The sequence below is a fragment of the Eptatretus burgeri genome, chromosome 3 (assembly GCF_056783735.1).
Source record: "Eptatretus burgeri isolate ZD-2024b chromosome 3, Ebu_testis_v1, whole genome shotgun sequence".
NCBI lineage: Eukaryota > Metazoa > Chordata > Myxini > Myxiniformes > Myxinidae > Eptatretus > Eptatretus burgeri.
The window spans coordinates 27,762,975-27,779,497 of record NC_140963.1 but is presented as its reverse complement, the minus strand read 5'-3'; the positions used below and the strand labels follow the sequence as shown (position 1 = coordinate 27,779,497).

At 42.6% G+C, this 16,523-nt stretch overlaps 1 protein-coding gene and 1 long non-coding RNA gene across 6 annotated transcripts in view; one reads left to right on the top strand and one right to left on the bottom strand.

Annotated features, from left to right (window-relative positions):
- Window positions 1-16,523, bottom strand: part of LOC147029598 (uncharacterized) — a 108,114-nt gene that overhangs the window by 17,860 nt on the left and 73,731 nt on the right. Inside the window, exon 2 of the long non-coding RNA XR_015055962.1 lies at window positions 14,746-14,878. This is a non-coding gene — a long non-coding RNA (uncharacterized LOC147029598). The remainder of the gene's footprint in view (window positions 1-14,745; window positions 14,879-16,523) is intronic.
- Window positions 1,446-16,523, top strand: part of WDR48 (WD repeat domain 48) — an 82,600-nt gene continuing 67,522 nt past the window's right edge. For 4 of the 5 annotated variants that reach the window (XM_085872761.1, XM_085872759.1, XM_085872760.1 and 1 more), the window contains exons 1-2: window positions 1,690-1,989; window positions 16,128-16,268. In XM_085872761.1, coding sequence (XP_085728887.1) covers window positions 1,942-1,989; window positions 16,128-16,268 — 189 coding nt within the window. In that variant the 5' untranslated portion in view covers window positions 1,690-1,941. Of the gene's footprint in view, window positions 1,597-1,689; window positions 1,990-16,127; window positions 16,269-16,523 lie in introns of those variants that run through there. The other variant, XM_085872762.1, reaches the window with a different exon arrangement.

Sequence of the window (16,523 nt, the reverse complement as noted above, 5' to 3'; positions counted from 1 at the left end):
CCCTCTCCCCCTCCCTCCTCCCCCTCCCTCCTCCCCTCCCCTCCTCCCCCCTCCCCTCTCCTCCCCTCTCCCTCCCTCCCCTTCCACCTCCTCCCCTCCCCCTTCCCCCCTCCTCCCCTCCCCTCTCCCCCTCCTCCCCTCCCCTCTCCCCCTCCTCCCCTTCCCCCCTCCTCCCCTCCCCTCTCCCCCTCCCCTCCCCTTCCCCCTCCTCCCCTCCCCTCTCCCCCCTCCTCCCCCTCTCCTCCCCTCTCCCCCTCCCCTCCTCCCCTCCCCTCTTTCCCCCCTCCTCCCCTCCTCCCCTCCCCTCTTTCCCCCCTCCTCCCCTCCCCTCTCCCCCTCCCTCCTCCCCTCCCCTCTCCCCCTCCCTCCTCCCCTCCCTCTTTCCCCCTCCTCCCCTCCCCTCTCCCCCTCCCTCCTCCCCTCCCCTCTCCCCTCCTCCCCTCCCCTCTCCCCCTCCTCCCCTCCCCTCTCCCCCTCCTCCCCTCCCCTCTCCCCTCCCCTCCCCTCCCCCTTCCCCCCTCCCCTCTCCCCCTCCTCCCCTCCCCTCTCCCCCTCCCTCCTCCCCTCTCCCCCTCCCTCCTCCCCTCTCCCCCTCCCTCCTCCCCCTCCCCCTCCCTCCTCCCCTCCCCTCTTTCCCTCCCTCCTCCCCTCCCCTCTTTCCCCCCCTCCTCCCCTCCCCTCTCCCCCTCCCTCCTCCCCTCCCCTCTCCCCCTCCTCCCCTCCCCCTCCCCTCTCCTCCCCCTCCCCTCTCCCCCTCCCTTCTCCCCCTCCCTTCTCCCCCTCCCTCCTCCCCTCCCCTCTCCCCCTCCCTCCTCCCCTCCCCTCTCCCCCTCCCTCCTCCCTCCCCTCTCCCCCTCCTCCCTCCTCCCCCTCCCTCCTCCCTCCTCCCCTCCCCTCCTCCCCTCCTCCCCCTCCCCTCCTCCCCTCCTCCCCTCCCCTCCTCCCCTCCTCCCCTCCTCCCCTCCTCCCCCTCCCCTCCTCCCCTCCTCCCCCTCCCCTCCTCCCCTCCTCCCCCTCCCCTCCTCCTCCCCCTCCTCCCCCTCCCCTCCTCCTCCCCCCTCCTCCCCCTCCCCTCTCCCCTCCTCCCCCTCCTCCCCCTCCCCTCTCCCCTACTTCCCCCTCCCCTCTCCCCTCCTCCCCTCTCCCCTGGCTTGTCTTATCCCCATTCCTCCCCTCATTCCCCCAATTAAGTTTCATCGTTTTTATAACGGATTAAATTGATCTGGTGTTGACATGATGGCACGAACGGCGGGCCATCGACCACAGAAGAACACAGAAGAACACAGAAGAACACAGAACACACCAAATGCGAAATTCCTACTTTAACCAGCAGAGGGAAACTCGGCACATCGTTCGCGCTCAGCAAATGAACTTCCCCCACAGGCCTCAGCCTGGTGCTACAAACGGAATTTATAAAGAAGAAGAAGAAGAAGAAGAAGCCTTTCCATTGAATCGCTGTCCGCATTCTTGCTCGTCCACTTGTGCGTCTGTTGTTGTTATTATAATTATAATTAACCGATTATGGACACGGCGATCGAGACGACGATTCCCGATCCTTACACAAAAAAGAAAACTCTGTGAAGAAGAAAAATCAAGGTGAGCAGATTGAATCAATTTTTGAAAATAATTTTAAAAGCCGGAAATCCACAAACTGGTTTTTCACAGAAATTCTGAGGATGTGGGTGAAGGTCGGGAATTGGGATGGGCTCCTTAGGTCGGGAATAAAATGATCGGGAAAACGAAAGGAAAAGCTGCGTGAAAGGAATATTGAATTGAATTGAAAGGTGTGAAGAGACGCACACAATGGAACAAAACAATGCGAATAACGAATAAACGATGTGTCACAATAACGAGTTGGTGACCACGTGATGGTGTGATGTGAGCCGTGAGTGCGTGCGTCCACACGCGATACCTCGCGTCGCCTTGGCGCCGCGCGGGGAAATGGCGGCGCACCACCGCGCCAACCCCGCGGCGCGCAGGAAGGTGCAGGTACGTTGGACGGGATATAGATGTTAATAAAGAACGAAGGGCGGGAAACCGAGCTCGTTTTCGTCAAGCCGGGCGGGTTTCCCCTCTTCCGGGCTTGTGATGCATTCGCTGTTTGTTGGAGCACGGCGGTGAGGCAGGCCTAGTGGAGCACGGCGGTGAGGGAGGCCTAGTGGAGCACGGCGGTGAGGCAGGCCGAGTGGAGCACGGCGGTGAGGGAGGCCTAGTGGAGCACGGCGGTGAGGCAGGCCTAGTGGAGCACGGCGGTGAGGCAGGCCTAGTGGAGCACGGCGGTGAGGCAGGCCTAGTGGAGCACGGCGGTGAGGGAGGCCGAGTGGAGCACGGCGGTGAGGCAGGCCGAGTGGAGCACGGCGGTGAGGCAGGCCGAGTGGAGCACGGCGGTGAGGCAGGCCGAGTGGAGCACGGCGGTGAGGCAGGCCGAGTGGAGCACGGCGGTGAGGCAGGCCGAGTGGAGCACGGCGGTGAGGCAGGCCGAGTGGAGCACGGCGGTGAGGCAGGCCGAGTGGAGCACGGCGGTGAGGCAGGCCGAGTGGAGCACGGCGGTGAGGCAGGCCGTGTGGAGCACGGCGGTGAGGCAGGCCGAGTGGAGCACGGCGGTGAGGCAGGCCGAGTGGAGCACGGCGGTGAGGCAGGCCGAGTGGAGCACGGCGGTGAGGCAGGCCGAGTGGAGCACGGCGGTGAGGCAGGCCGAGTGGAGCACGGCGGTGAGGAAGGCCGAGTGGAGCACGGCGGTGAGGCAGGCCGAGTGGAGCACGGCGGTGAGGGAGGCCTAGTGGAGCACGGCGGTGAGGCAGGCCGAGTGGAGCACGGCGGTGAGGCAGGCCGAGTGGAGCACGGCGGTGAGGCAGGCCGAGTGGAGCACGGCGGTGAGGCAGGCCGAGTGGAGCACGGCGGTGAGGCAGGCCGAGTGGAGCACGGCGGTGAGGCAGGCCGAGTGGAGCACGGCGGTGAGGCAGGCCGAGTGGAGCACGGCGGTGAGGCAGGCCGAGTGGAGCACGGCGGTGAGGCAGGCCGAGTGGAGCACGGCGGTGAGGCAGGCCTAGTGGAGCACGGCGGTGAGGCAGGCCGAGTGGAGCACGGCGGTGAGGCAGGCCTAGTGGAGCACGGCGGTGAGGCAGGCCGAGTGGAGCAGGCCACTCTTGGGGTTAGGCCACGGCGCTCGTGCGGATCACATCACAATCGTTCTTCTTGAACCTGCCGTCGTGCAAGAAGCCTTCAAGCTTTCCACGTTCTTCACATTTATCATTGTCATTGTCATTCTCACCGAAAATCCAAACATTCTCATTCACATTTATCATTGTCATTGTCATTCTCACCAAAAATCCAAACATTCTCATTCACATTTATCATTGTCATTGTCATTCTCACCGAAAATCCAAACATTCTCATTCACATTTATCATTGTCATTGTCATTCTCACTTAAAATCCAAACATTCTCATTCACATTTATCATTGACAATGTCATTCTCACTGAAAATCCAAACATTCTCATTCACATTTATCATTGACAATGTCATTGTCATTCTCACCGAAAATCCAAACATTCTCATTCACATTTATCATTGTCATTGACATTCTCACTGAAAATCCAAACATTCTCATTCACATTTATCATTGTCATTCTCACCTAAAATCCAAACATTCTCATTCACATTTATCATTGACATTGTCATTGTCATTCTCACTGAAAATCCAAACATTCTCATTCACATTTATCATTGTCATTGTCATTCTCACTGAAAATCCAAACATTCTCATTCACATTTATCATTGACAATGTCATTCTCACCGAAAATCCAAACATTCTCATTCACATTTATCATTGTCATTGTCATTCTCACTGAAAATCCAAACATTCTCATTCACATTTATCATTGTCATTGTCATTCTCACTGAAAATCCAAACATTCTCATTCACATTTATCATTGTCATTGTCATTCTCACTGAAAATCCAAACATTCTCATTCACATTTATCATTGACAATGTCATTGTCATTATCACCGAAAATCCAAACATTCTCATTCACATTTATCATTGTCATTGTCATTAACATTCTCACTGAAAATCCAAACATTCTCATTCACATTTATCATTGACAATGTCATTCTCACCGAAAATCCAAACATTCTCATTCACATTTATCATTGTCATTGTCATTCTCACCGAAAATCCAAACATTCTCATTCACATTTATCATTGTCATTGTCATTCTCACCGAAAATCCAAACATTCTCATTCACATTTATCATTGTCATTGACATTCTCACTGAAAATCCAAACATTCTCATTCACATTTATCATTGACAATGTCATTCTCACCGAAAATCCAAACATTCTCATTCACATTTATCATTGTCATTGTCATTCTCACCGAAAATCCAAACATTCTCATTCACATTTATCACTGTCATTGTCATTCTCACCAAAAATCCAAACATTCTCATTCACATTTATCATTGTCATTGACATTCTCACTGAAAATCCAAACATTCTCATTCACATTTATCATTGACAATGTCATTCTCACCGAAAATCCAAACATTCTCATTCACATTTATCATTGTCATTGTCATTCTCACCGAAAATCCAAACATTCTCATTCACATATATCATTGTCATTGACATTCTCACTGAAAATCCAAACATTCTCATTCACATTTATCATTGACAATGTCATTGTCATTATCACTGAAAATCCAAACATTCTCATTCACATTTATCATTGTCATTGACATTCTCACTGAAAATCCAAACATTCTCATTCACATTTATCATTGTCATTGTCATTCTCACCGAAAATCCAAACATTCTCATTAGGGCTTCAAGCATGGCTGAAGCTCTATTGAAATCGTTAGTATTATTATTAAAGGCGTTTTTATGTTCTACTGACCGATTTTGTGGAGGATCTGGAGGGAAAACTGTTCGATGAAATTGAACGAAACTTAACAGGATAATTACTCACTACCTGAAGTTTATACTATGAAACATTTGATGACGTAGGTCACGTGGTATGGCGGCCATATTGGATTTTATCCAAAACCTAAAAACATCTTCTTCTCCAGAAGGGATAATCTGACAGCCTCAATCTTTTGCACACATTTGCTAAGTTGCATGGGAATGTAAAGTTGTTAATTTGGTTGAAATCGTTATTTAATTTATATGATTTTAAATGATGCCGATTAGCCTCATTAAATATGCAAAATATGCAAATGAGAGTTGAAAAAATGTAATGACAGATTTAGATAGTACATAAACAGGGGACTCCCAATATATTTATACGATGTCTGTATTTGACCCCAGTGAGCCCCCAGCGCCCCCCAAAGTTGAAAATGACCCATTTTTGAAATGTCATAAAATAAAAACAATGCTTGGATGAAATTCAATGAAATTTAACCATTTAATAACTCTCCACCTGAAGTTTATAGTTTGAAAATTTTGATGACATAGGTCACGTGGTATGGCGGCCATATTGGATTTTCTCCAAAACCTAAAAACATCTTCTTCTCCAGAAGGGATAACCCAACAGCCTCAAGCTTTTGCACACATGTCCAATATTCCATGTGAATGTTAAGTTGTTAATTTGGTCAAAATCGTTATTTAATTTGTTTGATTAAAATGATGCCGATTCGCCTCATTAAATATGCAAAATATGCAAATGAGAATTGAAAAAATTTAATGACAGATTTTGATAGGTCATTAACAGGGGACTCCAAATATGTTTATACCATGTCTGGACTTGACCCCAGTGAGGCCCCAGAGACCCCTAAAGTTTAAAATCACCCATTTTTGAAATGTCGTTAAATGAAAACAATGCTTTGATGAAATTCAATGAAACTTAACACCTTAAGAACTCTCCACTTGCTGTTTATACTTTGAAAATTTTGATGACGTCGGTCACGTGGTACGGCGGCCATATTGGATTTTCTCCAAAACCTAAAAACATCTTCTTCTCCAGAAGGGGTAATACGACAGCCTCAAACTTTTGCACACATTTGCGAGGTTCCATTGGAATGTTAAGTTGTTAATTTCATTGAAATCGTTACATAACTTATATGATTAAAATGATGCCGATTCGCCTCATTAAATATGCCAAATATGCAAATGAGAGTTGAAAAAATTTAATGACAGATTCTGATAGGCCTTGAAGAGGGGATTCCAAATATGTTTACACTATGTCTGTATTTTACCCCAATGAGGCCCCAGAGCCCCCCAAAGTTGAAAATCACCCATTTTTGACATGTCGTAAAATGAAAACCAAAAAAGATAGACAAAAAGTGACCACATATTCTGGAAGATATTTTAACGTTCTACAAGTTCGCCATTTACATTAATATGCAAATGTGGAGTTATTGGACTTTTTTGGGGACTTGAAAATTTGTCCAGCCTCGATTTGTCCAATGTGAAGTTTCTTTCTTTATCATGTATTGCAATGGGTTTTTCAATCCTTCATTGAGACAACATGAGGGACCCCGTAGCTGGGCCCCATTGCAGACTTGAACTAACTTTCTAACTCGGAAAACCCACATCATGTGACAGGGTGATGGTGTTGAAATTTGTTAAAATGGAGGCACGCCTTGAAGCCCGGGATTACTGGTTTACCAGTTTTAATTCACATTTATCATTGTCATTGTCATTCTCACCGAAAATCCAAACATTCTCATTCACATTTATCATTGTCATTGTCATTCTCACTGAAAATCCAAACATTCTCATTCACATTTATCATTGTCATTGTCATTCTCACTGAAAATCCAAACATTCTCATTCACATTTATCATTGTCATTGTCATTCTCACTGAAAATCCAAACATTCTCATTCACATTTATCATTGTCATTGTCATTGTCATTCTCACCAAAAATCCAAACATTCTCATTCACATTTATCATTGTCATTGTCATTCTCACTGAAAATCCAAACATTCTCATTCACATTTATCATTGTCATTGTCATTCTCACTGAAAATCCAAACATTCTCATTCACATTTATCATTGTCATTGTCATTCTCACTGAAAATCCAAACATTCTCATTCACATTTATCATTGTCATTGTCATTCTCACTGAAAATCCAAACATTCTCATTCACATTTATCATTGTCATTGTCATTGTCATTCTCACCAAAAATCCAAACATTCTCATTCACATTTATCATTGTCATTGTCATTCTCACCGAAAATCCAAACATTCTCATTCACATTTATCATTGTCATTGTCATTCTCACTGAAAATCCAAACATTCTCATTCACATTTATCATTGTCATTGTCATTCTCACTGAAAATCCAAACATTCTCATTCACATTTATCATTGTCATTGTCATTCTCACTGAAAATCCAAACATTCTCATTCACATTTATCATTGTCATTGCCATTCTCACTGAAAATCCAAACATTCTCATTCACATTTATCATTGTCATTGTCATTCTCACTGAAAATCCAAACATTCTCATTCACATTTATCATTGTCATTGCCATTCTCACTGAAAATCCAAACATTCTCATTCACATTTATCATTGTCATTGTCATTCTCACTGAAAATCCAAACATTCTCATTCACATTTATCATTGACAATGTCATTGTCATTCTCACTGAAAATCCAAACATTCTCATTCACATTTATCATTGTCATTGTCATTCTCACCGAAAATCCAAACATTCTCATTCACATTTATCATTGTCATTGTCATTCTCACCGAAAATCCAAACATTTTCATTCACATTTATCATTGTCATTGACATTCACATTTATCATTGTCATTGTCATTCTCACCGAAAATCCAAACATTCTCATTCACATTTATCATTGTCATTGTCATTCTCACCGAAAATCCAAACATTCTCATTCACATTTATCATTGTCATTGTCATTCTCACCGAAAATTCAAACATTCTCATTCACATTTATCATTGTCATTGTCATTCTCACCGAAAATCCAAACATTCTCATTCGCATTTATCATTGTCATTGTCATTCTCACCGAAAATCCAAACATTCTCATTCACATTTATCATTGTCATTGTCATTCTCACCGAAAATCCAAACATTCTCATTCACATTTATCATTTTCATTGTCATTCTCACCAAAAATCCAAACATTCTCATTCACATTTATCATTGTCATTGTCATTCTCACTGAAAATCCAAACATTCTCATTCACATTTATCATTGACAATGTCATTGTCATTCTCACTGAAAATCCAAACATTCTCATTCACATTTATCATTGTCATTGTCATTCTCACCAAAAATCCAAACATTCTCATTCACATTTATCATTGACAATGTCATTCTCACTGAAAATCCAAACATTCTCATTCACATTTATCATTGTCATTGTCATTCTCACCGAAAATCCAAACATTTTCATTCACATTTATCATTGTCATTGACATTCTCATTCACATTTATCATTGTCATTGTCATTCTCACCGAAAATCCAAACATTCTCATTCACATTTATCATTGTCATTGTCATTCTCACCGAAAATCCAAACATTCTCATTCACATTTATCATTGTCATTGTCATTCTCACCGAAAATTCAAACATTCTCATTCACATTTATCATTGTCATTGACATTCTCATTCACATTTATCATTGTCATTGTCATTCTCACCGAAAATCCAAACATTCTCATTCACATTTATCATTGTCATTGTCATTCTCACCGAAAATCCAAACATTCTCATTCACATTTATCATTGTCATTGTCATTCTCACCGAAAATTCAAACATTCTCATTCACATTTATCATTGTCATTGTCATTCTCACTGAAAATCCAAACATTCTCATTCACATTTATCATTGTCATTGTCATTCTCACCGAAAATCCAAACATTTTCATTCACATTTATCATTGTCATTGACATTCTCATTCACATTTATCATTGTCATTGTCATTCTCACCGAAAATCCAAACATTCTCATTCACATTTATCATTGTCATTGTCATTCTCACCGAAAATCCAAACATCTCATTCACATTTATCATTGTCATTGTCATTCTCACCGAAAATCCAAACATTTTCATTCACATTTATCATTGTCATTGTCATTCTCACCGAAAATCCAAACATTCTCATTCACATTTATCATTGTCATTGTAGTTCTCACCGAAAATCCAAACATTCTCATTCACATTTATCATTGTCATTGTAGTTCTCACCGAAAATCCAAACATTCTCATTCACATTTATCATTGTCATTGTCATTCTCACCGAAAATTCAAACATTCTCATTCACATTTATCATTGTCATTGTCATTCTCACCGAAAATCCAAACATTCTCATTCACATTTATCATTGTCATTGTCATTCTCACCGAAAATCCAAACATTCTCATTCGCATTTATCATTGTCATTGTCATTCTCACCGAAAATCCAAACATTCTCATTCACATTTATCATTGACAATGTCATTGTCATTCTCACTGAAAATCCAAACATTCTCATTCACATTTATCAATGTCATTGTCATTCTCACCAAAAATCCAAACATTCTCATTCACATTTATCATTGTCATTGTCATTCTCACCGAAAATCCAAACATTCTCATTCACATTTATCATTGTCATTGTCATTCTCACTGAAAATCCAAACATTCTCATTCACATTTATCATTGACAATGTCATTGTCATTCTCACTGAAAATCCAAACATTCTCATTCACATTTATCATTGTCATTGTCATTCTCACTGAAAATCCAAACATTCTCATTCACATTTATCATTGTCATTGTCATTCTCACCGAAAATCCAAACATTTTCATTCACATTTATCATTGTCATTGACATTCTCATTCACATTTATCATTGTCATTGTCATTCTCACCGAAAATCCAAACATTCTCATTCACATTTATCATTGTCATTGACATTCTCATTCACATTTATCATTGTCATTGTCATTCTCAACGAAAATCCAAACATTCTCATTCACATTTATCATTGTCATTGTCATTCTCACCGAAAATCCAAACATTCTCATTCACATTTATCATTGTCATTGTCATTCTCACCGAAAATTCAAACATTCTCATTCACATTTATCATTGTCATTGTCATTCTCACCGAAAATCCAAACATTCTCATTCACATTTATCATTGTCATTGTCATTCTCACTGAAAATCCAAACATTTTCATTCACATTTATCATTGTCATTGACATTCTCATTCACATTTATCATTGTCATTGTCATTCTCACCGAAAATCCAAACATTCTCATTCACATTTATCATTGTCATTGTCATTCTCACCGAAAATCCAAACATTCTCATTCACATTTATCATTGTCATTGTCATTCTCACCGAAAATCCAAACATTCTCATTCACATTTATCATTGTCATTGTCATTCTCACCGAAAATTCAAACATTCTCATTCACATTTATCATTGTCATTCTCACCGAAAATCCAAACATTCTCATTCACATTTATCATTGTCATTGTCATTCTCACCGAAAATCCAAACATTCTCATCAAACTCCTTTATTTAATAAACAACTATGTGGAGGTTTGTCATTGACATAAGGTTAAATATGGTCTTGTAGAATTGGTGTCATTCACACCATTCGTTAAATGTTAATAAATTTGGTGTGTGTGTGTGTGTGTGTGTGTGTGTGTGTGTGTGTGTGTGTGTGTGTGTGTGTGTGTGTGTGTGTGTGTGTGTGTGTGTGTGTGTGTGTGTGTGTGTGTGTGTGTGTGTGTGTGTGTGTGTATATGTGTGTATGTGTTGGGTGTTATTTCCATATGTGGCTTTCAGAAGGTGGAGACCTACCTGCGTTCGTGCGTGTCCGTCCCTGCATACTTGAAGGACATTCACATGTGACGTGCGGTGTGATTTGTAGTCGAGAAGCTGGCTCCCGAAACTCCACTCGGGGATGGCAAGCAGTCCGCTGTTAAGGAACCCTCAAGAAGAGCAGGAAACTTTCGACCGACTGTCCAAGCAGTGATTTGTAATTTGTTCAGGGTGCCGGCGACAGCTCGCCCAAGCTTTACGAAGTACACCGTGATATCTTTAACATTCACCGACCAATGCCGGCGGATAGGACACCCAGGTGAACGTGCACCCGAGGGACGGCACACATATTGACGCTTCACCCTGCGCACCTGTGTGACAATTTATGGTGGGGTCGAGATTCGAACCGAGGCGAGATGGCTCAGATGTGAGTGTGCATAAAATCTCGAGAGTCAAGACTATCCTACCATCCCTTGACTATCTGAAGATATTGTGACGAAGTGGACGTTATGAGCGTTAACCTTCTCACATGAAACGCTCAAGTCAGGGAGGGCACCAGTTCACAGTTTAGAGCAATAACATAGTGCACTCACTGTCTCTTGCAATACTTGAAGCAATATGTCCGGCATATAATGACCAGGAAGAAAGGGATTGGCCTCCATTCATTTTGGGAGTAGTTTGGCTAAGAGTGGAAAGGGAAGTCATGGTGGGTTGTTTGGTGTCTGTCCGTGTGTATTTTTGACTACAATACGTTCAGTCCTTACTTATCCAATCTCAACCAAACATGACAGGAGGACTAAGGGTCACATGATGGAGGTTGTCACGCCCTCATTTGCCCCCCCCCTCCCCGAGGGGTTTTATCCTCCTTGGATAAACACCGTATTGATGTGTATAAAATAGCTTATTGTGGTGTTTCGTGGGGCACCCCCACCTGAAGCGTAAAATATAAACGACAAACATGTATGATTACCTTTTTTAAACAGTCACAACTGAACTGAAAGGGAGGAAATCCGACGTTATTCAGGTCTGAGCCGAGATCCACTGTAATATAAATACCCCAGAGAGGATAACAACATGACCCTTCCTGTCGCTCCTGTAGGGAGCAGCTGTACTCGTAGATCGAGTTACCTTTTATTCTTCTACATAGAGGTCAAGACCCGTTGTACGGCTGAAAACTGCTTGTAATTTCATGAGCAGGCCGTCTGTAGTTTCGCTTTGATACCCTTATTAAAGATCTGGGTCATGTTCTGTATCAGGCTGTCATATGGGATATCATTGATGCGATGCCTTCAAGGGTTCAAGCAATATTGTTCCAAAGGCCATGTTATCAGATACTTATGTACGAGTACAGTAATACCCCGATTTACATCTCCCCCTTTGGCGGTTAGTTTTGCGTGTGTATTTGTGGTTTTTATGACCTGCCTCTGCATTTGCGGCCCTGCGCTTCGCGTATTCACGGTTTCTCACAGGGTTTTTGATGTTTTCCCTTGTGAATCACGAGCTGCCAGGAACCTATCCCCGTTTTTCCCATTGAAACAATGCCTCGACATTCGCGGATTCGACATTCGCAGCATTTTTCAGGAACATATCCTCCGCGAATGTTGGGGACCGATAGGACTGTATCTTATTGTACCTTGTGTAATTTGTGTTATCGTTTACTGCTGTACACTAGTGTTGAGTACAGTATTTTTAGTAATTTAATGTAATGTCGTGGGTGCATCGAGGATGAAGATGTGAGCATTGACATACGCTTTCACCATACCATCCATCGTCTTTGTTTAGCTCTTGTTACATGCAGACTATGTTTTCCGATATCGTTTCGGTTTGTGACGTTTATTGTGAAATTTCTTTGTAATCTTTAAGCATCATGCCTCCGAAGCATGTTTTAAGCGACAAGGACGTGTCAAGCTTGGAGGCGTTGTGCAAGTGTTACCCTTGAAGTAAAATTGGATGCTGGTTAATGTGCTGTTGATGTTGCCGCATTATTAAGTTTTCCGCCTCCTACAGTGCGTACCATCTGTAAAAATACCGACTTGATTCGTTAAAGAGCAAAATGTTCAACGCTGTTCTCGAAGGAAATAATGAAACTATGAAGTAAGGTATGGGAGGATGTGGAACATTTGCCGGCCATGTCGATCAATGCACCCTCTCCCCCCCCCCCCCATGACTCCTTTAGTCCATGAATTCCTACTAGAGGTCATGCCCACCTTCGGTGGCTGATTATGCTGCAGCACATTTTTGTAAATGCACTTTATCATTTTTGAAATAAATTTTATTTATCACAACATATACTCCATGCAATCACATTCGAAGCTTGCAACACACACTTGTAACAGCGATGACGTTTTCTGCTGACACGAAGTGTGTGTGTGTGTGTGTGTGTGTGTGTGTGTGTGTGTGTGTGTGTGTGTGTGTGTGTGTGTGTGTGTGTGTGTGTGTGTGTGTGTGTGTGTGTGTGTGTGTGTGTGTGTGTGTGTGTGTGTCACAAAAACATTCATGAAACATTTAATCACATTTAATTATTGTCATTCTTAATGGTTTAGCTCTGGGCCAAAATGCCGATCCAGGCCCAACCTCGAAGACATGAAGAACTATGCTGGGGAAAACGGGTACACCCAATTGGTCAGTACCGTGACCATTCGACGAGGGAAGGGAAAAATTGGCACAACCAATTGGTCAGTGCTCTGACCAATCGACGAGTGAATAACAATGCTAGGAAAAATGGGCACACCCAATTGGTCAGTGCCGCGACCATTCGACGAATGAAGGGTAAAATGGGCACACCCAATTGGTCAGTGCTCTGACCAATCGACAAGTGAATAACGATGTTTGGAAAAACGGGCACAACCAATTGGTCAGTGCCGTGACAATTCGACGAGTGAAGAGAAACATGGGCACACCCAATTGGTCAGTGCTGCGACCAATCGACGAGTGGATATTGGTGACAGCTACAGCCGCACAAGCTCTATTTGTTATTGCAGATTAGAAACAAAAATGCTTTGATTTGTATCTTTTCGACATTTGTTGCACCTTTTCAGGAACGCATCCTTAACCTAAAGCGGGGTTTTACTGCACTGTATGAGGTCCATTTGTGTTTTTATCACATATTGTTATCACAAAGTTTGTTTGCAATCAGTGGTGTTCATTTTATTGTAGCAGGGCACTGTATATCCTGCCTTTCACTTTTATTGAATTATTTATTTATGGCCAGAAAAGCTCTGTGAAATTCAATCGGCTAACTTCATTGTGCCGCCACAGCATCGGCAAAACAAAATCTCCAGCGGGAATGTGCTCTCTGGTTGTTTTGCGCATTTTGATTAACATTCTTCCCCCACCACCTCTTATCTTTCCCCATCCAAAACCTCGATCTTTTCCACCCCTGTTAATCCACCACAAACCCACCTCCTTCAAATTCCCTGCTTTCCTTCCTGACAGTCCCTGTAATGTCCATCTTGTATTCCCCATGTTCCCCACCCCATCCCTCTCCCTTCCACAGATCTAATGTCTCTGTTCGCCACTGTTGTAGCCTTCCCACTCCCGCCCCTCTTGTCTCATGCCCCCCTTGCCGTGCGTTGTGTGTTAACTCTCATACCAGCCTCATCAATGTATACAAAAAAACAACACAAAAAGGTCAAAATAACAAATTTAAATGACGAGCTTCCAACAATTGGAATGAATGAAAGTAAGAGTTTCCACAAATTAGTGTTGCAAATTCAAACCTTAATAAATAAATAAAATGAAATTGGATGCAATGATGCAGTTTGTTTCATGTAAAAGAACATTTCTCAAAGTTTTATTATCAAGATCATCATCGACATCTGAATCCAAGTGGCATTCTTGGGATCGCGCTCGAGCGACTCACGAACGTGTTCAACGTCCTCACCACTTGTGCTGAGCCGGCCGCCCACCCCCCCCTTCCTCTGCAAGATGCTACCTGTCTCCATAAAAGTTTTGTGCCACTCACAAATCATTTCTCTCGATGGCTACCTTCGATAGGTCATCCTGAAGCTTTGGTGAACCTGTGTAGCTGATTTGATCTCCATAAACCGGGCAACAAACTGCACTTTTTCTTGTTGGGATGCCATTTGAAATATGTGACATCATGTGTCCCAGGAGACGCCTGGAAACGAAACAAAATAAAAAGTCAATAAAACTCCGACAAATGTTCTTCACATGCAGCAAACCGCATCGTTTCCCATTTCATTGTTTTATTATTACGGTTTAAACTTGGAACGGTAATTTGTGAACACCCTGCAAAAAATAAGTCTTGAAAAGAAAAGACGTGTGTACAACGGCCGACTTCACAGTTCATAGAAGTGGGTTTTTTTTTCCACACCATGTAAAATCACTTTTTTGTTTGTATTTATTTTTGGCTTATCAAAAACGGCGGACAGTGCACTGTTCAGCATATCTGTACGCAAACTGCCAAACACCCCTCAGATATTCTCATCAACTTGGGAACTCTCTGCCTTAAAAATGATTCCCACAGCCTTGCCAATTTCAGTTTTATAATCTCTCCTTAAATATCATCCATTCTCAGTTCCATTTTTTTAGCTCGCCTGTTCGTAGAACAGAGAGCTATAGCGATACCCCCGGCGTGAGCGTGAGCGTGAAAATGTTAAAGTTTTTGATGCAAGTTATTTTTTCCTTTCTAATGTTTTTATCTACCACACTTTTTTATACGTCCGATATATATATATATATATATATATATATATATATATATATATATATATATATATATATATATATATATATATATATATATATATATATATATATCGGGGCGTGTTATGTGATACTGGCCGTCCGTCCGTCCGTCTGTCCGTCCATCCGTCCGTTCCTGTCTGCACTTTAACTCCAAAAGTTTTCAACTTTCACGTTTCATATTTGGTACATAGGTACAGACTGTGGAGACGGTGTGTCGTGACATACGTTCGTCATCTAAAGTGGTTGCCATGGCAACCAGGATGCTGTTTTTCATGTTGTCGCACAATTCTGTATATACGTTCTTGTTCGGGTGTATATTGTGCTCACTTGCGCTCTTGTGACTGATTACAATATACAAATACATATATTGCTTTAAAATAATTTGGATCAGACTTCACTGCAATGCTTTATAAAAAAAATATTAATTATTTGACGAGTCTTTCATAAACGATAAATGTATAAACAGGCGAACATTGGGTGGCTTTGACACCAACTCTCTTCTTCTCCTTCTCCTTCTCCTTCTCCTTCTCCTTCTCCTTCTCCTTCTCGCTTTTGAAGCGCTTTGAGATCTTGATTCACGAAATGAAAAGTGCTTTCTATGAATTTGATTGATTGACTGATCCCTTTGTTGCTGAGATGGCTTTTGTTATTGGTGTTAGGTGTCATACGTGATTCGGGATGAAGTGGAGAGGTACAATCGAAGTGGTGTGAATGCTCTTCAGTTGGATCACTCGCTCAATCGGCTATTCACTGCAGGCAGAGACTCCATAATTAGGATATGGAATGTCAACCAGCACAAGGTAAAGATTGGGATGGTGACAAAGTAGATAATGTTGAAAGTAAAATGGGAGAATGAGTGAAGGAATAGCTTTTTTATTTGCTTTTTCTGTCACTCTACATAAGTCAAACAATAAAGTTGTACTTCCATGCACTTCCACCATTTGTTACTTTCAAAGGCCACATGTGCCATATATATATATATATATATATATATATATATATATATATATATATATATAGATATATATACACACACACACACACACACACACACA